This window comes from Onthophagus taurus, chromosome 11, assembly GCF_036711975.1.
Source record: "Onthophagus taurus isolate NC chromosome 11, IU_Otau_3.0, whole genome shotgun sequence".
Taxonomy (NCBI): Eukaryota; Metazoa; Arthropoda; class Insecta; order Coleoptera; family Scarabaeidae; genus Onthophagus; species Onthophagus taurus.
The window spans coordinates 526,051-552,019 of NC_091976.1; the positions used below are offsets into that span (position 1 = coordinate 526,051).

Below are 25,969 nucleotides of genomic sequence, written 5' to 3' on the forward strand. Positions count from 1 at the left end.
AATAGGTAACATGGTTCTTTAAAATTCATACTTTATTTTTTTATCAATTGTTTTGATTAATTCTTAATGTTCGTACATAAATATTAAAACTTTTCTTTATTTTCAATTACTCTTTATTTCGTTTCTTTTCTATTGTGATTGAACAAGTTTTGTTAATAATTTTGGTACGTGCCGTTTTCTCTTTTTATTTTTGTGAACCTTTTAAATTGCATCTTACATCAATCATACAGTGTGTTAATTAATTATCGTATCCGACAAAGTATGCAACCAATATCACAGATTGGTATTGCAACGCGACGATAGTTCCTAAAAACTATGGCGACAATTCATTAACTTAAAAAGCTGTTTAAAATATATTTTGATATATTTTAATAATTAAAAAATATTTTAAATATAAAAAAAGACCAACTTTCTGTCCTTTTATATAAAATAATTTTTAGTGTACCCATAGATTGAAATTAATGTTGAAAGTAGTAATTTTGATTTGTTTATTGATTTACCGCTTAAAGCAACCGTTAGAAGCAATGATAGTTCTAAAAGAACTGTTTCGAAAAATATAAAGGCAGCAAAAAACGGTTAAGAACAAAGAATATACGGAAACGGACAAAGCGTACGACAATCACAATAACAACGCACGATCAGCTGTCAATATCTGGTTAATAATTAAAAATTATCCAAGCCATCACCACATATTGAGATATGCAGCCAATATTACACAGGTCACGTGGGTTACGATAATTAATTAACACAGTGTACTTTCTTCCATCTCTCTACGCTCTTTCATCAAATTCCCCGGTATTTAGATTCTTTAGAATTTATTTACAATTGACAAGACAGTCTACAAAATCTACTCCCTAAAATCCAAATGTGCTACAATATATTTTTTGTATGATTTTCAAAAGATCGAATTACTAAAAAAACAAAAGAAAATAATAACAATAATAGACTTGACAATTTTATAAATACTTCGTTTCGTGTCTTGTATCTAAAATTATAATGCATATGTTGTAAAATATAATTTATTTATAAAGTATAACACGAAAAGTTTTTAATTGTGGTAAAATCTTTTAAAGAAAACAACAATACCACAACATTATTTTGTGTATGTGTAATTTGGGTTGCCTATTATATGTGTATTCTGTTCAATACACATATAATTTGTAGAGAATTAAATTCCCTTTCGGGTAGGCTAATAGAATATGGGGCATTCCATTTAAAATTGTCGACTTTCTCCCCATTGAATATGGAGAAACGGTAATTTAGTTTTTGGCCAGCCTGTATAAGATAAGCTGATACAACAATGACAATCTATTTGACAGGATCTGAACAGTAATCGTGCCAATTTAGACCTTTTTTGAATGAACGTTGGCTGGGATTGGGATATGGCGTTTTAGAGAGCATGGTGAAGTTTGCCAAAAAATACTTAAAATCAAAATAACTCGAAAACGAAAAACTCTAGGTACCAATAACTTTAATGGAAGTCAACATACTTTTTTACGTACAATTAAAAGGTGTAATAAAAACTATAGCATTCCATTTAAAATAACGAAGTTATGGTCTACTTTCGGTAGACCGGAAATGGCAGCCATCTTGAAAATATTTTTACGAATTGTGGAGCCTAAACAAGTTCTAACAAACCAGTTACGTGAGACACCCTGTATTTTTAGATTCAGAACGTTCTTAAATTTTAACTTGTCAACGTCTAAATTTTGTCCTTAATTTTATTTTAAATAATTGCGGAACTATAACTTTTGTAAACGTAATATTTAATGATATGACTTTTTTGTGATTTCTTGTGGAATGTAAGTAATCTTTTTTATTATATTTTTATGAATTTAACTTTAATATTAATTTTCAAGAAACTCGTTTGTTAAAAAGTTGACTTGAAAAAATGTTAATCTTATTGTAGATTCTCTGAAGACGGCCACGGGCCGAAACTGGTCAGGCTAAAATTAAATAAAACCAGTTTAAGAGTACAGATTAAGAAAATTTACTATTTGTCCTATTTGTCAAGTTGGACGTACAATTTCATAGCCGACTACTGAATTTTCGCTTATTTTAAGTAACATCTGTCAAAATTTCATCACCCTTAATCAATCTTTTGAAATGCCTCAATTAAGCTGAATTTACTACCAATTAATACTCTTGGTACACTCATAACGTATACCAAATTTGGTTTTTCTAGCTTTATGTATTACATTACATTACATTACATAGAATACATATCGGGTAGGCGGACCAACCATCCTTGCACCGCGACCCTACCGATAGATATCGTTATCAAATTTCACCGTGCACCTTGCTCGGCGAAACGTCATTCAGATCTTTTGAGGAGATAAACTGCGACCCAAACATCGAGAATCTGATACGGTTAACGGCAGGGCAGTGGCATAAAACATGCTCAACCGTCTCTGCTTCCTCCGCACATAGTCGGCATTCAACATCGTCGGCTAAACCCAACAAGTTGAGGTGTGCTTTTAATCGGCAGTGTCCAGTAAAAACACCCATTAGAACTTTTGTGCTACTACGGGCAAGTCCTAAAATATTCCCGGGTTTGACAGTGGCGATGTTAATAAACACCTTAGCATGTCTCATTCCAGGAGAACTGGTCCACAGTAGGCGAAGTCTCTCTTCAGCCCACAGTCCAATCATATATTTGGCCATCGCAAATGATACACCAACTGCTGGTTTCGGCCCCACAAACGCTTCAGCGCTGCCATCTCGTGCTAGCTTATATGCTGCTTCATTGCCAGCAACCCCAGAGTGACCCGGGACCCAGATCAGAGAGACTCTGTTATCACAACTCAGTGTGTTTAATGTTCTCTTACAATCATTAACCAGAGCCGACACCGTTTTCACGGCTTGCAGCGCCTCGAGAGCGGCTTGACTGTCTGAGAAAATTCGTACTGTCATGTTCTTCACCCCTCTTTCAAGAAGGATTTTAGTACCCATGTCAATAGCAAATACTTCCGCCTGGAATACAGTACAGTACGTACCCAGGCTGTAGGCTTGCTTAATTCGAGGTGTCTGGCAGTATACTCCTGCTCCTACCACTTCAGGCGTTTTTGATCCATCTGTGTACAAGCAAATGTCAGCAAATGTCCAAATGTCAATCTGGTATCGAGCATTAATCACTGATAGTGATACCGTCAAATCTGACGGCATTGATAGCACAGTATCAGTGCTTATAATGTCTTACGCAGCCCATTGGTAGGACATGTCGGAACAGTTTTGAGCATATTGCTTAAATCTGTAAATGGTTGTTCTAGCCACTTTCTCTATATGCAAATACAGAGGAGATAGGCCAAGCAGAACCTTCATTGCTAGAGTTGGCGTTGTGCCTATCGCACCAGAGATTGCCAATCCAGCTACTCGTTGAATTCGTGAAAGTTTACTGATAACTGAAGTCTGTCGGACTTTCCTATACCATGCTGCTGCTCTGTATGTGATCATAGGTCTAACCACAGTCAGAATTTCTTCACCTTGGATAGTTGGGCGGATTAGTCCATCCAACTTTCGCTTCCTGGTGAAGGGCACAACAATTGTCTTTTGCGGGTTTATTGAGAGGTTCTCTCCCTTACACCAAGCGCAAATGGTATCTAGGGTCACCTGGAGGACTTTAGATATCCTAGCTTTATGTATTACGAAGATATTGAATATTTTAAAAATTTAAGACCCAACTTTCAAGGCCTATAACTCCTTAGGGGTTCAACTTAGTATAGAGATAAATTGCATTAAATCATCTTAATTTATTGTACTCTACATGCCCCTGCTCTGTGTCGGTTCTTATGTGAATCACCCTGTATACTTATTATAGTATCTCTCTATAGTTCTCTCTTCCAACTGAGCCTTCTTTCTTGTTGGCTATACTATCCCACCACACTCTCCAAAAAATTTAAAGACGCTCCTCTGCTTCAGCAAATCCTCCTACTTCTCCTCTCTCACTACATATCTCTCCTGAATGTCCACTACATACATTGTGACACTCTTCGCCAATTCAACAAACATTATTTTTCGTCTGCACAAATCTTTCCTTCACAAATAATTTACTTGTTTTTCTAATTATTTGCCTCAACTTCATCATTCCCATTTCTCCCTTTTCCGTTTCCCTCCATTGACCTCATCATCCTTCTCAACTCTGTAGCGTCTGTTGGCACCACCACCACCAGGTCATCTGACTATGCTAATAAATGTATCTTTTCATCCGTCACCATTACTGCCTCGTTTCGTTTTCTCTTCAATCTCTCTTCTAGATTCAAATCCGACCTTAATGTATATCCCTGCCTCACACCTCCAGTTGAATATCTTCCATCCTCTCTATTAAATATTCCCTAATTCACCTTCACCATTTCTCCTTATATACCGTATCAAATCCCCCTTTTAGATCTATGAATAGTGCACACAATCCCTCTTTTTATCTAATTCCCTATTCAGCAGATGTCTCAGTAAAAATATGTTGTCTATAGTCCCTATATACGAGAAAGAAGTAATTATAACGGTTAAGCGAAGAAAACCGTTATATATAGGACATATCATGAGAATGAGGTGTAGAAATAAGATAATTATTAGATTCACAAGATCGAGACCATGTCGATAAAATGAAGGTCGATAGATGAGCGAAGCGGACAAAGAAAGACAAAAAGTGATTCAAGTATTATAAGTTTTATGCTATGTTATTAAATAAAGTTATTACGAGTTATTCTTCCAAGTAAAGAAGTTAATCGAAAATTTAGCGAAATAGATATAGTATAATAAGTTAAAAAAACTAAAATCATTTCCAAACAACAATAAATTCTGCACATTACATGCCCCAAATATATTAGATCATCAATTTATGATATATTAATCATCAGTTAATGAACATTACTCAATTTACGTGTATTTATATCGACATTCACTCTAACAATAAGTAATTTTAGGAAAAATGAAAAAATTAATATTTCATTACTACTTAATCATTATCTCGTGCAGGTAATTCTAAATAACTCATTTGCACTTAAACTGAATGAATTCTAAAATAAACTCAATTTCCCATTTCCCCCCTCATCCAGTCCCCACTCCGTACCTCTCCACAATCCTTGTTTTGCTCACTTGTTCGTCAGTTACAGTTGACTTCATTTTAACAGCAACTGCTGAGCAACGCCGGTATCTATCGGCCAACAACCGAAACATTTACACCTGTTCCTACCTGTAAACCATTTCTACCTGAACGGCAAAGGTGGGGAAGTCACGTGACCGCTCGGAGAATTATTTTTTACGTAAAAAGAAGCAAAGCCGCGCCTCCGAACCGACCAGTAGACGGCAGTTTTCAACGATCGCAAACGTATTTTCTTCGCATTTTCATATTTTTTGCACGATTTTAGTGATTTTTCGTGGTAAACTTGGTGAATTTTAGAAATTAGTGCGCCATTTTTGAGTGTTTGTGGCGATTTTTGAAAATTTTAAAGGAGAATCTTAAGTGGGGATAGAAATATTTTTTTGGTTTGGTGATATGGTGATCTGTTAAAAGAAAATGTACGTTTCGGTGACTTTTTTTCTCTCAATTTTATTATTCGTTCCTGGAAGATCGCAATGGAGTTCAGAAAATGTTTTAGAAAATCAAAAATTCGATGTTCAATCGGACCCACATAGAAATTATCCAGAAAATTATCCGCAAAATCATCCAGATAATTATCCACAAAATTATCCAAATAATTATCCACAAAATCAGCCAGATAATTATCCACAAAATGACCCTGAAAATTATCCAGAAGCTCATCAAGGATTTTATTCAGGATCAAATCATGTAGAGAACGATGAGAAAAATCATGAATCTTACCCAGATAATGGGGAAAATCGTCCAATTTTAACAGAACACCCTGGAGGGACATTATTAGAAGACACATTGTATTTTACAAAAGAAAAAAGTCCGTATTTGGTGCGAAGTGATTTGATTGTTGAAAAAAATGCTCGTTTGGTGATAGAGGCAGGAGTTGAAGTTAGATTTGAACCTCAAACGGGAATAACAGTTCTTGGAGTTTTAAACGCTGTGGTAAGTCTTCAAACTCATAATCCTAGTATCTTTTTTATTATTTCTCTTTATGCAACAAACCGCTGTTATTAATTAAAACCTTTATTCACGCATGTTTATTCGATGATTCACCTGATAAAACCAACAAAAGTTTTTTATCATTATCACTAAACCCGCGAATGTGAATTAAGCAGGTGCCGCAAGAATTGATTACAATATTTGTTCTGATTACAACTGAATTGAGTTTTTAGGTTAGATTGTGTATTATAACCCATTTTTTGTGTTCGTTGGATTTTGAGGTTTTTAGATCAGAGCTGGAAGTCAAGTGCAGGTTGTTAGGTCAATATTTGGTGGAGATAAAGAGTTGATTTTTCATGTTAGTCAATATGTGGTTATAAGATAAAATCAAAACGATATTTTATTTGATTTCTTTTTAATTGATTATTCAGTTAGAATTTGAATTGACAAAGAGTTGGGAGAGTGGAATCCGAATGCTTTAAAAATTCAAACCATGTCTCTCAACAACGACATCCTTTTCCGGTACAAGCTGGTAAAATGGAAAAGTAACGTATAGAAATAACCTAAAATGGAAAAACGAAATAAATAAATGACAATAAAATTCTTTGAATCCTATCTTAATCTAAAATCTGAATGAAAGGTTTATTGTTGGGATGTTTCGTTATCTATTTAGAGCGATTTGGTTGGGTTTTGTTTTATTTTTATCTAGGTGAAAATACTGATAGCATTGAACCACTTAAAACCTACATCAATATCGAAAATCAAAATTAATTCTTATAAAATTTCTCTATTAACTTTCCATAATTCACTTTTTATGCAAGATAAATTTCGCATCCTTTACGTAATCTTTGAGTATCTCAAAAACTAATTGAGATATCATTATGAAATAAAAAGCAATTTAAAGCAAATTTATTTAATATTTAATATGTTGAATATCATTTCTTGGAATCTTCAAATTTTGAAGTTATGATTTTTTCAAGGCAACCTTGCATAATTTTAATTATAAATATTAGGGTAATTAACCTTTACGTATCTCAAAAACTACTTGAGATATCATTATGAAATAAAAAGCAATTTAAAGCAAATTTATTTAATATTTAATAATATGTTGAATATCATTTCTTGGAATCTTCAAATTTTGAAGTTATGATTTTTTCAAGGCAACCTTGCATAATTTTAAACATATTTGTTAGGGTAATTAATCTTTACGTATCTCAAAAACTAATTGAGATATCATTATGAAATAAAAAGCAATTTAAAGCAAATTTATTTAATATTTAATATGTTGAATATCATTTCTTGGAATCTTCAAATTTTGAAGTTATGATTTTTTCAAGGCAACCTTGCTTAATTTTAAACATAATTGTTAGGGTAATTAATCTTTACGTATCTCAAAAACTAATTGAGATATCATTATGAAATAAAAAGCAATTTAAAGCAAATTTATTTAATATTTAATATGTTGAATATCATTTCTTGGAATCTTCAAATTTTGAAGTTATGATTTTTTCAAGGCAACCTTGCATAATTTTAAACATAATTGTTAGGGTAATTAATCTTTACGTATCTGAAAAACTAATTGAGATATCATAATGAAATAAAAAGCAATTTAAAGCAAATTTATTTAATATTTAATATGTTGGATATCATTTCTTGGAATCTTCAAATTTTGAAGTTATGATTTTTTCCAGGCAACCTTGCATAATTTTAAACATAATTGTTAGGGTAATTAATCTTTACGTATCTCAAAAACTAATTGAGATATCATTATGAAATAAAAAGCAATTTAAAGCAAATTTATTTAATATTTAATATGTTGAATATCATTTCTTGGAATCTTCAAATTTTGAAGTTATGATTTTTTCAAGGCAACCTTGCATAATTTTAAACATAATTGTTAGGGTAATTAATCTTTACGTATCTCAAAAACTAATTGAGATATCATTATGAAATAAAAAGCAATTTAAAGCAAATTTATTTAATATTTAATATGTTGAATATCATTTCTTGGAATCTTCAAATTTTGAAGTTATGATTTTTTCAAGGCAACCTTGCATAATTTTAAATATAAATATTAGGGTAATTAACCTTTACGTATCTCAAAAACTACTTGAGATATCATTATGAAATAAAAATCAATTTAAAGCAAATTTATTTAATATTTAATATGTTGAACATCATTTCTTGGAATCTTCAAATTTTGAAGTTATGATTTTTTCAAGGCAACCTTGCATAATTTAAAAAATAATTGTTAGGGTAATTAATCTTTTCGTATCTCAAAAACTAATTGAGATATCATTATGAAATAAAAAGCAATTTGAAGCAAATTTATTTGGTATTTAATATATTAAAGATCATTTTTTCGAATCTTAAAATTTTAATGATATGATGAGTGAATGTATACAAGTAAAAATTACTATAGACTTAAAATTGTACTACCTTAAAGGATCACGACCTAAGAAGATTAAAGATGATTCAATTAAAGTTCATTTACTCACCAATTTACGCACTAATTCGCTCGGTTATAGTGGACAAGTGAGCAAAAAAAATCTATCGTAATGGATTAAATTTCCCTCTATAGTCGGCTTCTTTCATTCATTCCTCCTTTTACTACTTCTTCAACTCAACACCTTAAAAATATTAAATATTATTAGTTGAATGCACTTTTCAAACATTGTAAAGTCCTGAATTCATGCAATGTTGATTTAAAAAGAATTATATCAACATATTAGTAAATGCGAATGTAAACAGTACTGTTTACACGTGCTTATGTGTACAGATGAGTGAGCAACGCGATAAAACCGCACGTCTATGAGGGTTGGTCTAATTAACTAGATTTGATAAGCTTTCGATAACCTTACTAAAATGTGATTTAGAGTACTATTTAAACATTTGCTGTAACCATTTTCAAAGTTTTATTTTATTATGTTCGCAAATATATTTTTTAAAAGTTAAGATAAAAAATAATTAGAGGTAATTAAGATGTTTCCCAAAAACAATCTTTATAGTGATATGGTATAGATTCTTGGTAAATGATTCATCATTTAAAATCGATTCTCTATAGTCTCTAGACAACGTCAGAACGTTAAATCACCTTTAAATACTTAACGGACTTCAAGGTGTCTCAACCGTCGTCATTCTTGTGTTTTGTTCGCTCAAACTCGGTTTAAAGAGAAAGGCAAAAACCATAAACATCGAGCCGGAAGGTTTTAAAGCCGAGATAGGTTCAATTAACGTCGAAATTCCAAGTCCAGTACTTTTTTATGAATCAACTCGATGATTCACACTATTTATATACGTAATTATGTGCATTATATTTAACTTTTGCTTGAAAAGCTGTCTTGTTCGTGGTATTAAAACAATAATTGTTGTAAAATTACTTACATAGCAATTTTAAAAGCGATATTCATCGTTTTTCGTTCGCCTTTTTGTCTCGTATTCATGTCATTTGTAATAATTATACAGAAACGTTTGTAAATTAACTACTTTAAAATTAAAAAAAAATAACAGTAATTTTTAGAAGTTCATGAATATTTATAAACTAGCATTTCATCTTAACATTTCCTTTTTGAATTCGCTATATAAAATGTTTTCTTATTCCCATAAATTAAATCTAAATGGTCTTTAAAGTTGAGGTAACATTTAACATTTCTTGCTTATACAATGGTACAGAAAATTCCCTTCCAGTTATAAATTGGCACTTGCATAGCTAGGTGCTCATTAAGAAACCATGTAATAAAATTAATAAAATGCGTAGATATCATTATGAAATACAAAGATGTAGACAATTTGAGATCTCAATTAACATTTTAACATGATAACGATGATATCACTATGTGTTAGTTCTACATAGTATACAGAGTATCTCAGCGAGACCGGTTATTAGACGTTTCTGGGGTTCTGGCCCAAATAAAAATTTGAGAATTCAGACTTAAGGATTATCAATTACATTCTCTTCGCCTAAAATATTTTCAAATTTCTAGCACTTCCGGTTATACCGGAAGTCGTCACCTACTTTATTTTTTTAAATGGAACACCCTGTATATTTTTACATATTTGGATTTGTCTGTTTTGAAGGTTTATAAATAACTTTACTTTTTGCAATTTGATTCGGCCGTTCTCGAGTTATTCGAATTTTTCTAGAAAAATCTACTCCAGCGGACATTTGTTCAAAAAATCATAGAACACTCGATTTTTGAGATATCAATTTAGGATTCAGAACATGCTTAAACAACATGATGGAGTATGTTTTGGTGCCAAGAACAGCTGTCTAGATCAGTGGTTCTCAAACTATGGTACGCGTACCACTGATGGTACGCGAGAAGTTCTCAAGTGGTACGCAAAACAGTTTATATTTGCATTATCATTATTGTTTTTTTTTTGTTCAGTGGTACTACCTGATTTTTAAAATAGCCTTAGTGGTACGCAAGGATATAAGTTTGAGAACCGCTGGTCTAGATCGTTTGGTCACTTTACTACGGCACGTTAACTTTTCGAAATTTGGAAGCACCATAACTTCATTTTTTTAAATGGCACCCCCCATATTTTATTACTTAGTCGTCTTCGGCGTATCATTTTACATCTTTTATACTCCATATGTCTTATGCCTAACATTAATGGTTTGAGAAATAATTAGGGTTTTTTGAAAAATGCTCACATATCATATCGATATTAACCTAGTGTGCCATGGAAAACAAATGTTTAATAACTTATTGACAAACGTCAAAGTCTGATTTATGTTGTTTGATGCTTGTGAGTCTAAAACCAGTTAAAATAGATATTAATAACGTAAATAATGTTTATACAAATGAAGAAATCCATAATTTATTTTTTGTGCACGAAAAGTGCGACAATGTTCTTAGTAGAACTTGCAGAATGTTTAATGAAAATTATCCACATTTACCTCCGATGACAAAAGGTAAATTTAGAAGAATAGAAGCAAATTTTTTGCATTTTGGACGAATTAATCACGTGTTAAGCTGACCAAAAAATGTAGTAGACAATACAACAGAAGATGTGAATACCTTGCCTTATTTCGAGCCCAGTCTCAACACCTCAATTCGAGCTGCCAAAGAAGATCTTGGAATCATACTACGAACTTTGTAGCGTTTTTCATGCATAAAAAATAAATTAAGAATTTCTTGATTTGTGTAAATATTATTTAACTCTTTTCAGTACTAATATTAAGGGACCTAACAGATAATTATTAGCTCACATGCATCAAGTGACGTAAACAAATGAGTTTTTGACAAGAACTCATTGAGAAGGCTTGTTTTTCATGGCACACTAGGCTAAATATCCATATGATATATGTGCATTTTTCAAAAAACCCTAATTATCTCCCAAACTATTAATGTTAGGTATGGGACATATGGGATATAAAAGATGTAGAATGAGACACCGAAGACGACTAAGTAATAAAATATGGAGGGTGCCATTTAAAAAAATTAAGTTATGGTGCTTCCAAATTTTGAAAAGTTAACGTGCCCTAGTAAAGTGACCAAACGTTCTAGACAGCCGTTCTCGGCACCAAAACATACTCCATCATGTTGCTTAAGCATGTTCTGAATCCTAAATTGATATCCCAAAATCGTGTGTTCTCTGATTTTTTGAACAAATATCTGCTGGAGCAGATTTTTCTAGAAAAATTCGAATAACTCGAGAACGGCCGAATCAAATTGCAAAAAGTAAAGTTATTTATAAACCTTGAAAGCAGACAAATCCAAATATGTAAAAATATACAGGCTGTTCCATTTAAAAAAATAAAGTAGGTGGCGACTTCCGGTATAACCGGAAGTGCAAGAAATCTGAAAATATTTTAGTCGATGAGATCGTAATTGATAATACTTAAGTCTGAATTCTCAAATTTTTATTTTCACCAGAACCCAAGAAACGTCTAATGACCGGTCTCGCTGAGACACCCTGTATAACAGTGTTAGTTTTAATTGTCATGCAGCGCTAGACCAAGAACTAGAATCATTCGGGTTTAGCCGTCTTAAGACACGTACGGCTAAACCCAAATGTTTCTAGTTCTAGGTCTAATGTTGGTTCTAATGACAATACAAGTGTAAAACTAGTACTAACACTAGACCTAGAACTAGAATCATTCGGATTTAGCCGTCTTTAGAGATGTGTGGCTAAACCCAAATGATTCTACTTCTAAGTATTGTGTTAGTTCAAATGTTTCATTATTTATTTAGAGCGATTTGGTTGTGTTTTGTTTTATTTTTGTCTAGGTGAAAATACTGATAGCATTGAACCACTTAAAACCTACATCAATATCGAAAATCACAATTAATTCATATAAAATTTCTCTATTAACTTTCCATAATTCACTTTTTATGCAAAATAAATTTCGCATTCTTTACGTAATCTTTACGTATCTAAAAAACTAATTACGATATCATTATAAAATAAAAAGCAGTTTAAAGTAATTTTAGTTAGTATTTAATATGTTTCGAGTTATAAATTGGCACTTGCATTGCTAGGTGTTCATTAAGAAACCTTGTAATGAAATTAATAAAGTGCGCAGATTTCATTAAAATTGAAATACACAGATGTAGACAATAATTTATTTGAGATCTCATTTAACATGATAACGATGTTATCACCTATATTGTTCAGGTTTAAATAAATTATTTTATTGTACTTTGACTGGTTTATTTTATTTTATTTGTTCGTCTAACTAGTTTCGCCCTAAAGGCATCTTCAGAGACTTTGTCGATATATATATAATTAAGTTACATTCGAATTTTGAAAAATATTATAGAGGACTTTATGAAACATTTTAATAGTTATTTACGAAATACAATATAAAACTTTAAAACATTTTTAAACAGCACGTTACATATTAAAATGGTTGAACTACATCGTATTACATTTGTAAGTGATGAATTTCAATCGCCTCTCTTGTCATACTTTGGTAATAATGTCCGGTTCTTGCTAACACCTTGTGGTAATACTCTGCAACTGCCGAATGCTGGATCTTATCAACGTTACTCAACGTTACGTCCAGTTTGGCCAACGATACTTCCAACAACTCCACGATAGTCGATAGACTCCCGCTTCTTTTAATACAATTGGGTCACACTACCACACCGTACCGAATCCTGCCACGATATTGTTCGTCTTCAAGTACCGTGCAATTCGCTCCATCAAAACGGAAACATAAGGGAGGCAGATAAAACCGGCTGGTGTAATACTTACCGTGTCTTCCCGCTGCTTGTGTTGTTTGGAGGCTCGCTGGATATCCCTCAGAGTGTAGCTGTTCTTCTGGAGTAAATCTTCTAGAAATCTGTCATTCATTAATTTCTTTTCGTCGCATATCCTTTCTACTCGCTGGATAAGGCTTGGATCACTAACATGTTCCGTTGTAGATGATGATGGGATGAAGCCTGTAGATCGTTGTAGTTCTATACTCCCAAGTCTTCCTATTTATCAAAACTGGTAAGAAAAAGGTAACTGTTGCAACTTCCATTTCACCGATAAATTTGATCACGTTGTGTTGCGAGCTCAGATGATCTGGGGATTCTTGGATACGCTCTTTTCCATGCTACCATCAAAGGTATCATCATCTTTGATTTCGTTAACGCTTCTTTGTTTAACTATACGTTTAAAGTTGTTAACATTAGAAGTATCCATTCGAAAAAGTATTAAGATAATTTTGTCAGCAGACTAACTAATCTGCTAACCATTGTGAAGTAAAAAATAAATTTAGAGCATTTCATTGTTCGTTGACAGTATTTAAACCGTTCAAAAGTTATAACCATCATTGTATTGGTTCCATCGGATGCAAAACCAATCAGATTTTGCAAAGGATTATTTTGATTTTTAAATGTTGTCTTAACTGTACGGGTTAGTATCCAAAACATCCAGGAAAGGTAACTGTTTAGCAGCTTCATAATAATAATAATAATATCTTTATTTCCATAGGCTGTACAGCATCAGAAATTGTCATTACGCTAATGATTACAAAAGATAGTCAGTACAATACGTACGTTTCGTCATCTCACAGCGAACATGCACAGCGAAAATACAAAAAACTATCACAAAAGGAAACAAAACAAATTACTGCAATTCTCTGTCATCGTCGTGGTCCCATTCCGTGTTTAGTAAATATTCCCCCACTGAGTAAAAGCATTTGGATGTAAGGAAGATTTTCAATTTATACTTGAAACGGTTGAAATCAAGCCTCTTAAATGTTATCGGCAAATGATTGTATAAGCGAATCATCATATGTTGAGGGCTATTTTGGGTGAGAAACAGCCGGCATTTCGGTATGTACAGATTTCCAGCCTGCCTAGTGGGGTATTGAGTATTTATATCACCACTCCTAGCAAACTCCGTAAGGTGTTTCTTTACATATAAGAGTGATTGCAGAATATAAACACAAGGCATGGTTAATAAGCGATTCTTTCGAAATGATTCCTTACATGATTCATTATAAGACAAATCAAACATCGACCTAATGACTTTCTTCTGGGCCACAAACACCCGTTGTGAAGTCGAAGAAGATTCTATATTAAATTTAATCATGGGGTTTTCTAGTGTTCATCAGGTGGTCTAGCAATTCTTTGACGCTTCTTCTTCAAATATTTCCATGTAAAAATGGCGATTAACAGTGATTCCATAGCTACCCGTTCATGTTTCTTATAAGTTTTTCTTTTCCAGCTCATCCAATATGTCGATGATAAACTCCTCTTGGAACACATTCCGGTAAATAAAGATTCTAAATCGAAACCTACCAGGATATGCCGGGGATCTAACTTCATACTTTCGATATTCCACAGAACGTATAGAATTTCTAACATATGATACTGTTTTTCTTAAATCTTGGTAAGGTGTTTGCTAGCTGATGCGTTGGAGAATTTATGGCACTGAAAATATCTGGACAAACAAACTTCTGCGTTGTTCTGTTGGAATTTTTCTAGTTTTCACCAATTCTTTCATTTCTCTTATTATCTTCTCGGTTGGATCTTTCTTGATTTTCTTGTAAGTAACTGGACCCAAAAGGCACGTCATTTTGTAGTCGTAGTCTTTCCTGTCCATGACCATAGTTGCATTACTATTAGTTGCAGTTTAATCAGTTCACAAAACTCCCGATATGTTAATGTTGGTTATGGTTGCAATTTTCAAATCAATTGCAGCTTAATTAACTGTCATCAATCAATCATGTTAAATAACAGACTTTTGCTGTTAACTAGAGAAAAAGCAGATGTTGCATAGAGATTAATTCTAAATTAAACAAATACCTGTATGGTATTTCAAAATGCCGCAAACATGTTTTCTGGACCTGTTACCTCATCTATTCAATGCAATTTCTTATTCTAATTTCCTTCCCTAGATAACAATACAATATGAAAATTCACACTAGCATGTTCGTGTTTTTAAATGAAACATGATTATACCATAACAGTTCCCAGGTTCAGAGTTAACTTATTTAGTGATTTGGAAACAAACCAAAAAGAAAAAAATTAGAAGGAAATGTTTCACTAAATTGCTTGATTTTTTGTAATAATGGATTTGCAAAAGGTTACGATTTGTTGGTTAATGCAAAGATTGAAGCCCGTGATTTGAAGACAACGAACGTAATTTTTTAAAACTTGGGTTGAAACGCAGTTAATTCCTATATTAGCTCAAATTGAAAAACAAATGGGTTATTATAACGGACACTTATTATGATGCAAATAATATTGTGTTTGGTACGAAATAAATTGTAACGCTAATTTTATTGATGTATTCATACATTAACAAAATTATTTTCAGTTAGTAGAAATTTCCCTACATAGTCACTAATAGTAATAAGTAAATTCACTCTGTGTAATGTATACCCAATTCTTTGCTGCACAACCGACTTTGTCCAGCTATCGTTACACATCCATAAAACTCAAGACACACGTACTTGTCCATGCCCAATCGCAAATGATATAGTGTGTTCAGGAACGCGGCAAAGATTATATGACATTAAATTAAAGTTAATGACCAATTGTTTCGTATCGAGAATGGTATCTGCCTTCTTTTTCTTAAAGCAAATAATAAAAAATTTTTAAATTTACATATTACCTCTCATCAGCCCTTCAATTCTCAATCATTTAAAAATATCGTGAAATTCTTGAAAAGTTTTTTTTTATTCTTGATTATTCTTGAAAACTTTGACTTGGCCACCCTCTCCGCTGTTTAATGTTGTGTAGTAAACAACACTAGCGAGTTAAATAACCCAAACTCGAGAATGGTTTATGTTATTCAGAAGTGGAAGGTAAAGAAGTGGTTGGCAAAATGTTTCCCGAGTCGGTAGATTCAAAAAAATAGATAAATATCGGCGACTGCTGTCCAGAGTAATACGCTAGGAGTTTCAACAGGCGTCCGAACGTGTTGATCCGCAAGAAAGCACATCTGCTTGGTTTTAATGGTCATGGTACCACCCATAAGTCTTTGATCACTAAGTCTAACCGAGCTGCTCGGTTAATGTTTTGTAAAACACGTTGACAGTGGATACTAGATCAATGGAAACAGAATAAATCAAGATTCACCTTCTACCGTTCAGATAGCAGGGCTTGGATATTAGCCAAGAAAACGCATCCTTATCCGAATGCATTATGCCAAAAGTAAAGTTTGACGACGGTGGATTGAGACTATATAATTTTAGATCTAACTGACTTGCAGAAAGCAATATTGTCAGCTTAGGTACAAATTTAGGTACATTTTCATTATCCATGCATTATACAGAATGTTGTACCATATTAGATATTTTCATTCATAAAAGTTCCAAGAACGATCTAATCCAGTCTACAGCAAACTTAAAACTAGTCCTTCTTAATCTCTGATCCGTATCTATGATATGATTTAAATGCGACTTCATTGCATCGCAATTTTCCAGACGCATACTTATCAAATTTTGAAGTGCTTTTCCTTGAAAATCGATTGTCGTGGTACAAAGCTTTTAACTTGAACCAACGTCCATCACAGTAGTCACTTCTGGATTTTGCTTTCTTTGTTTTATCTTAATCAATTTTTATTCCAACTATACATTTAACCAACCCACTCAATACCAAGTAGCTTTTGATAACTTTTAAAAACCATTCATCGTAGTTCTCCCTTCTATTGAGCTTTTATACGACAAAGGCGGAAGTAAAGGCTTTTAAACTTTTCGTCGCATTCTTTTGAGATAGAAAATTAGCTGTAATGACCTAATCTCAACTTTCTCGCATTTTTGTATGATTTTGATTAAAAATGCAGATATTTAAAATATGGCTAAATTTTCAGGTAAATTTCCACTTACGCTTAAGCCATTTCATTGAAATTTTATGTCTGAACATCTTTCATGATGATAAAGGCTTATGTAACATTGGATTGAATTGTTCTAATTTCAAGTGCTATATAATCCCTAACACTCGTATTATAGAAGAAACTTTAAATTGGTGTTGAAATTTAAATGATGGTGAAAGTTGTTTGACCAGATACAAGTTAAAGAATTTTTGTGAATTACGATTACTTACACTTTCTTAACAAAGAAAATTAAGTTAACAATTTGATCTAAACTGAATGGTGGCATTCTATTGTGATTAGAAAGTAAAATATTTATCATCATAGGCATTGTGTGGTAAATTTAGAAATTTAATATTTGCGAAACAATAGATTCGAGATGAAATTGACGATCTCTTTTGTGTCATAATTTATAAATTAGCTAATCTGGGAAGAAAAAGGTTAATCAGTCTTTTTTGGTCCATTTCATTTTTCTTCTCACAGTGTACTCTAAGTTCTTTACAATCATCTCTTCTCGACCAGAAAGAAAATTCATCGAGCTGGAGATAAAATTTCCAAATCCCGTTAGAAGTGCAGACACGATCAAATGTCCCAGAACCAAGGAAGAGAAGGGAAAGAACCTTTTGCGATCCACTTTCTTCATCTACACTCACCGCAATCGTACGGAACCCACACGTGGATCTGGAAGACGCTTGGTCGAATAGATCCTAGGAAGCGGAACGTTAACGTTTCGTTTTGTAGATTTTAACTCCAACCGGGTCAATGGCATTATGCAATCCGCATCCTTTGTGCCTTCTCGTCTAAGCACAACACGAACAAGTTTACCTTCACCAAGGAAAAGAAGAAGGAGGAAAAAATGTAGGGAGGTGGGAGGAGTTCAGAAGACATATCTTGTCTTCTCCTTTCGTCTATCCTCTATTTTCTTTCTTTCCCTTTCCTTTTTTGTTTGTAAAGGAAGATGAGATGGTGGGAAAGGAGGTAGAGAAAAAGAAAGAGTGGTCAAACCAGATCGATCCAGGTTAGCAACGTGGCTTTGGACATTTAAATTGAACGTGAAAACGGTTTTTGGCGCTACACAGGATGTTGGTTATTTCCTTCTTGAAAAAATAACTGTCATTACTCTGGATCTTGGAATGTGTTTTTTTGTTTCATATTTTTAAAGAGTTTGAAGTTAATATTAATCCGGAAATGATAACGGTTACAACAGTTTATAGTTTTGGTTTCAGTGTTTCATTTACCGTTAATTTCTTTCTTGCTCTGATAGAGCTTAAAAGAATCTTACATGGTTATTATTTCGTTGTTATCTTCTCTCTTTGGATGGTTGGCGTAGCGGAAATTTTTAATAAAGATGATAATTTCGTCATAAAGCTCATTAAATGTTATGAGCTAAGCTTGACAATAAATTTAAGCTAAAAAAATTTATTAATATTAAGGATTTTCAGAACATTATCGGATACATAGAATTTCTCATTACCACAACGTTTGATTCAGAACTTTATCAGTAGCGTTTATTTACCACAACAATCTATAACAGGTTACAATGAGTAATCCAGTGATTATGTATGTGATGACGCAATAGAGAAAAGTGTGTATTTGTGACTCATTGAATATTTTGTGAATTGTAATTATCGAGTTGAATTGCAGCAGTGTTTTTGTGTTGTACTGGAGTTTGAATGAAATTAACATTTTATCTATTAAAATTATGTTACGAAAATCCTTGAAATATCTCTTTTTGGTTTGATGTATATGATAACTTAAAAGAACATTACGCAAAAATAAATTAAAATCATAAAAATCATTTCCTGTTTCTTAATAGGAAAACAATCATTCCTTATACATTGACCAATGTATAATTCACCTCTAATAATACCATTTAAGATTCTTTACTATTTATAGACGATTTTTTAATTTGTTCTTCTGGGTATAGAATAAATATAAATTCCTATAATACGTTCCGGGTAGTTCTCGCTCTTCGGTGGTGGAAATAATTACCAGAACGTTATTTAGAACGTTGTGGTCATTTAGGCTTGCTCACAATGCGTTCCGGTTCAATAATTCGGATAAAGGCTGAATTCAGATGTTGTGAATAGCATAGAGGGTAATCACTACAAATTTAACAAACGTAATGTCTGCTCATTCTTTGTGGAAAATATTAGTGGCCATTTCAAAGATAGCGGAGAATATTTGACTTTGTTCAGTAAATTATAACTTAGGTTTTTATGAAGATTAAGAAATGATTTTTACACTAAATTAAAGGTTAAAGTTTCCTCTTTAAAATGGCATCTAATAATTGATAATTTTATGTTGAAATTTTCTAGAAAAAATTCTTTGCGAAACCACTATAAACTTCTATAAACTAGCAAAGAAGTGATAACTAAAAAATCGTTCCTCGTGTATTTATGAAGATTAAGAAATTATATTAAAATAAAGCTTAAAGTTTTCTCTTTAAAGTGACGAATAATACTTAATAAGTTTATACTAAAAATTTTTTTGAAATTTGTTTTTATAATAAAGCTACCTATTTTACTACAACCATGTCTAACAAAAATACAGTCAACTTTATAAAATCATAACAGGCTTATATTTGCGAATTATGATATCGATTTTATACCAAATTAAAGTTTAAAGTTTTCTCTTTAAAATGACGTATAATACTCAATAAGTTTATACTAAAAATTTTCTAGAAATTTCTTTTTACAATAAAGCTACCTATTGTATTACAACCATGTCTAACAAAAATACAGTCAACTTTATAAAATCATAACAGGCTTATTTTTGCGAGTTATGATATCGATTTAAACCAAATTAAAGCTTAAAGTTTTTTCTTTAAAATGACGTACAATACTTAATAAGTTTATACTAAATTTTTTTTTTAATTTGTTTTTATAATAAAGCTACCTACATATTTTACTACAACCATGTCTAACAAAAATACAGTCAACTTTATAAAATCATAACAGGCTTATTTTTGCGAGTTATGATCTCGATTTTACAATTAGACCAAATTAAAGCTTAAAATTCTCTCTTTAAAATGACTTTAATACTTAATAAGTTTATACTAAAAATTTGTGTTTATAATAAAGCTACCCATTTCACTGCAACCATGTCTAACAAAAATACAGTGAACGTTATAAAATCATAACAGACTTATTTTTGCGAGTTATGATATCGATTTTAAACCAAATTAAAGCTTAAAATTCTCTAAAATGACGTATAATACTTAATAAGTTTATACCAAAAGTTTTCTAAAAATTTGTGTTTATAATAAAGTTACCCATTTCACTACAACCATGTCTAACAAAAATACAGTCAACTTTATAAAATCATAACAGGCTTATTTTTGCGAGTTATGATATCGATTTTATATCAAATTAAAGTTTAAAGTTTTCTCTTTAAAATGACGTATAATACTTAATAAGTTTATACTAAAAATTTTCTAAAAATTTGTGTTTATAATAAAACTACCTACATATTTTACTACAACCATGTCTAACAAAAATACAGTCAACTTTATAAAATCATAACAGGCTTATTTTTGCGAGTTATGATATCGATTTTAAACCAAATTAAAGTTTAAAGTTTTCTCTTTAAAATGACGTATAATACTTAATAAGTTTATACTAAAAATTTGTGTTTATAATAAAGCTACCCATTTCACTACAACCATGTCTAACAAAAATACAGTCAACTTTATAAAATCATAACAGGCTTATTTTTGCGAGTTATGATATCGATTTTATATCAAATTAAAGTTTAAAGTTTTCTCTTTAAAATGACGTACAATACTTAATAAGTTTATACTAAAAAATTTTTTTAAATTTGTTTTTATAATAAAGCTACCTACATATTTTACTACAACCATGTCTAACAAAAATACAGTCAACTTTATAAAATCATAACAGGCTTATTTTTGCGAGTTATGATATCGATTTTATATCAAATTAAAGTTTAAAGTTTTCTCTTTAAAATGACGTATAATACTTAATAAGTTTATACTAAAAATTTTTTTGAAATTTGTTTTTATAATAAAGCTACCTATTTTACTACAACCATGTCTAACAAAAATACAGTCAACTTTATAAAATCATAACAGGCTTATTTTTGCGAGTTATGATATCGATTTTATACCAAATTAAAGTTTAAAGTTTTCTCTTTAAAATGACGTATAATACTCAATAAGTTTATACTAAAAAAATTTCTTTTTACAATAAAGCTACCTATTGTACTACAACCATGTCTAACAAAAATACAGTCAACTTTATAAAATCATAACAGGCTTCTTTTTGCGAGTTATGATATCGATTTTATATCAAATTAAAGTTTAAAGTTTTCTCTTTAAAATGACGTACAATACTTAATAAGTTTATACTAAAAAATTTTTTTAAATTTGTTTTTATAATAAAGCTACCTACATATTTTACTACAACCATGTCTAACAAAAATACAGTCAACTTTATAAAATCATAACAGGCTTATTTTTGCGAGTTATGATATCGATTTTATACCAAATTAAAGCTTAAAGTTTTCTCTTTAAAATGACATACAACACTTAATAAGTTTATACTAAAAAATTTTTTGAAATTTGTTTTTATAATAAAGCTACCTATTTTACTACAACCATGTCTAACAAAAATACAGTCAACTTTATAAAATCAAAACAGACTTATTTTTGCGAGTTATGATATCGATTTTAAACCAAATTAAAGTTTAAAGTTTTCTCTTTAAAATGACGTATAATACTTAATAAGTTTATACTAAAAATTTGTGTTTATAATAAAGCTACCCATTTCACTACAACCATGTCTAACAAAAATACAGTCAACTTTATAAAATCATAACAGGCTTATTTTTGCGAGTTATGATATCGATTTTATATCAAATTAAAGTTTAAAGTTTTCTCTTTAAAATGACGTACAATACTTAATAAGTTTATACTAAAAAATTTTTTTTAATTTGGTTTTATAATAAAGCTACTTACATATTTTACTACAACCATGTCTAACAAAAATACAGTCAACTTTATAAAATCATAACAGACTTATTTTTGCGAGTTATGATATCGATTTTAAACCAAATTAAAGCTTAAAATTCTCTCTAAAATGACGTATAATACTTAATAAGTTTATACTAAAAATTCTCTAAAAATTTGTGTTTATAATAAAACTACCTACATATTTTACTACAACCATGTCTAACAAAAATACAGTCAACTTTATAAAATCATAACAGGCTTATTTTTGCGAGTTATGATATCGATTTTATACCAAATTAAAGCTTAAAGTTTTCTCTTTAAAATGACGTATAACAGTTAATAAGTTTATACTAAAAAATTTTTTGAAATTTGTTTTTATAATAAAGCTACCTATTTTACTACAACCATGTCTAACAAAAATACAGTCAACTTTATAAAATCATAACAGGCTTATTTTTGCGAGTTATGATATCGATTTTAAACCAAATTAAAGCTTAAAATTCTCTCTAAAATGACGTATAATACTTAATAAGTTTATACCAAAAATTTTTTAAAAATTTGTGTTTATAATAAAGCTACCCATTTCACTACAACCATATCTAACAAAAATACAGTCAACTTTATAAAATCATAACAGGCTTATTTTTGCGAGTTATGATATCGATTTTATACCAAATTAAAGCTTAAAGTTTTCTCTTTAAAATGACGTATAACAGTTAATAAGTTTATACTAAAAAATTTTTTGAAATTTGTTTTTATAATAAAGCTACCTATTTTACTACAACCATGTCTAACAAAAATACAGTCAACTTTATAAAATCAAAACAGACTTATTTTTGCGAGTTATGATATCGATTTTAAACCAAATTAAAGCTTAAAATTCTCTCTAAAATGACGTATAATACTTAATAAGTTTATACCAAAAATTTTTTAAAAATTTGTGTTTATAATAAAGCTACCCATTTCACTACAACCATATCTAACAAAAATACAGTCAACTTTATAAAATCATAATAGGCTTATTTTTGCGAGTTATGATATCGATTTTATATCAAATTAAAGTTTAAAGTTTTCTCTTTAAAATGACGTACAATACTTAATAAGTTTATACTAAATTTTTTTTTGAAATTTGTTTTTATAGTAAAGCTACCTATTTTACTACAACCATGTCTAACAAAAATACAGTCAACTTTATAAAATCATAACAGACTTATTTTTGCGAGTTATGATATCGATTTTAAACCAAATTAAAGCTTAAAATTCTCTCTAAAATGACGTATAATACTTAATAAGTTTATACCAAAAATTTTCTAAAAATTTGTGTTTATAATAAAACTACCTATTTCACTACAACCATGTCTAACATAAATACAGTCAACTTTATAAAATCATAACAGGCTTATATTTGCGAGTTATGATATCAATTTTATACCAAATTAAAGTTTAAAGTTTTCTCTTTAAAACGGCGTATAATACTTAATAAGTTTATACCAAAAATTTTTTAGAAATTTCTTTTTACAATAAACTAAACGTATCTACATAATTGTATGTCTAACAAAAATACAGTTAATTTCATAAAATCATAACAACCTTATTTTTGCGAGTTATGATTTTGTACCAAATTAAAGTTCAAAGTTTCGTCTTTAAAACGATGTACTCTTATATGCTTTATGTGGATAAACTTTGATGTATAATTCTTAAATATGTTATATGAAAAAGCTTTGAAAAGAAAAACCGTTTTGTCGCAAATGTTACTATTTTTATTTAATCCTAATTGATTAAGCAGAAGTAGTTTGACTTAATTTTGCCAGTAAAGTAAATTGATTTATAGCAAATTTAAGTTTCATTGCAACCAATTTTACAATAAGTGAAGAAATAATTTTTAACAATTTTACAAAATACTGTAAGAAACTATTTCATTAAAAAATTACTTGTATAACTATTTCGTTACATAGCTATTTAGACAGCTTGATATAATAAATTGTTGATTGTTATCTTCACTTTTCAACTCCCAAAGCGAAAATAAAATTATTCCATGCAATACCGAGCTTAAATCGTTTTATCTCACTAACTTGTATCCTATTGAATGTGGTAAATATATCAACAATACCAGATAAAATCGACGGGTTTATTGGCTTAAATTTAGTGATGGATATAAAAAAAGGACCAAGCTATAAACGTTACTGTGTCGATAACTCCAAAATTTACCGTAAAGAAACTTCTATTAGCAGATAACAAAGGTTGTAAAAATGGGTTTGCGTTTAACCCAAATTTCAAGTTATTTCTTTTTTCCAAATAACATTCTATTGTTGTAACCGTTAAATCGAAACGCGATAAGATCGCTTACACATCGTTTACGACTGCATCTTCTGCAACTTTGCGAATTTAGATAACAATGATGGAATGATTTCAACACTAGAAATTTCGTCAAACAGAAATGTTATTCACTTGTAGAAGTTGTAAAAAAATTTTTAGTTGACGTTTTCTCTTTAAAATATTCAGTTGTTTCTCTTCACAATATCAGTGTAAACAGTCATAGATTGCAGTCTATGCCACTTCCATTACTGTTGTTTTCGCTAATCAATCTGATAAGATTAACAAAAAGATAGGAAAGGTAATCCTGTATATAACAAATAATAAACTTACAAGGAAATAGACGTGATAAACAAAAAAATATTGTAGTTAAACAGAACTATTTTTTTTAATTTAATATACAATATTGCTTAGAATTATGGAGTATAAAGATTGCAAGGTGGTTATTTTTCTTGATGCTTTTCAAATAATAATTCAGAGAGGCGATAATATCGTTGGTATCTAGTGTAGCAAAATTATCAGAAAATCAAAAAGATATTAACTACAAGGTCTACACAAAACAGACTGGCTCTGCAACGATTTTACAACAATGTAGTTGTTCCTTAATATGCGAAGAATATAAGAGAATATTTTTCCCAACTTAGAATCCTAAATGAATATTATTTATAAGAGGCGATAAAAGATGCCAAAAAAAATACAGATTAATAAATTTACTCTGCACCATCCTGAATTTAACTACAAGAATCATAAGCAGAAAAGCTACAAGAATTCATTATCAGACGAATAATAAGGATTCAAATCAGGAAAATCTTGCACAGACACACAGTGGTCTAAATTCAAAAAAACCCGAACAAAAATATTTTAACGCAGGTTGGGTTGAGATAATTTTTTGAAACTAGGTATGTGGCTATAGGACTATATGCTAAAGACTTTGTGAACTTTTGGATCAAATATGGCAACCGGAAGTACTAATTTACTTGAGGTCACATTCTATTTTTTTCATATAATTTAGGTCCTTAGAATTGGATAAATACAAAATTTTATACAACGCTATTAAATCGTGAAGGATAGCTAAATACAAAATTGTTTAAACTAAATTGGTTATATAGTTTACTTCGATGTAAGGTTTCTATAAATAAATCTTTAACTACAGAGTGTCTCACGTAACTGGTTCGTTAGAACTTTTTCAGGGTCCACTATTCGTACAATTTTGAAATTTTGGTAGCATGGGTTGTCCATTCGGAACTTTCAATCTAAAATATTTTCAAGATTTCTGCCACATCCGGTCTACTGGAAGTAGACCATAACTTCGTTATTTTAAATAGAATGCTATAGTTTTTATTACACTATTTAATTGTACGTAAAAAAATAGGTTAGCTTTGATAAAAGTTATT

General features: G+C 30.6%; 1 protein-coding gene across 2 annotated transcripts in view; it reads left to right on the top strand.

Moving 5' to 3' along the window:
- Nucleotides 1-5,131: 5,131 nt before the first annotated feature.
- LOC111417870 (protein bark beetle) overlaps nt 5,132-25,969 on the top strand; it is a 47,865-nt gene continuing 27,027 nt past the window's right edge. For both annotated transcript variants that reach the window (XM_023050263.2, XM_023050264.2), the window contains exon 1: nt 5,132-6,031. In XM_023050263.2, the coding sequence (XP_022906031.2) occupies nt 5,513-6,031 (519 nt within the window). In that variant the 5' untranslated portion in view covers nt 5,132-5,512. The remainder of the gene's footprint in view (nt 6,032-25,969) is intronic.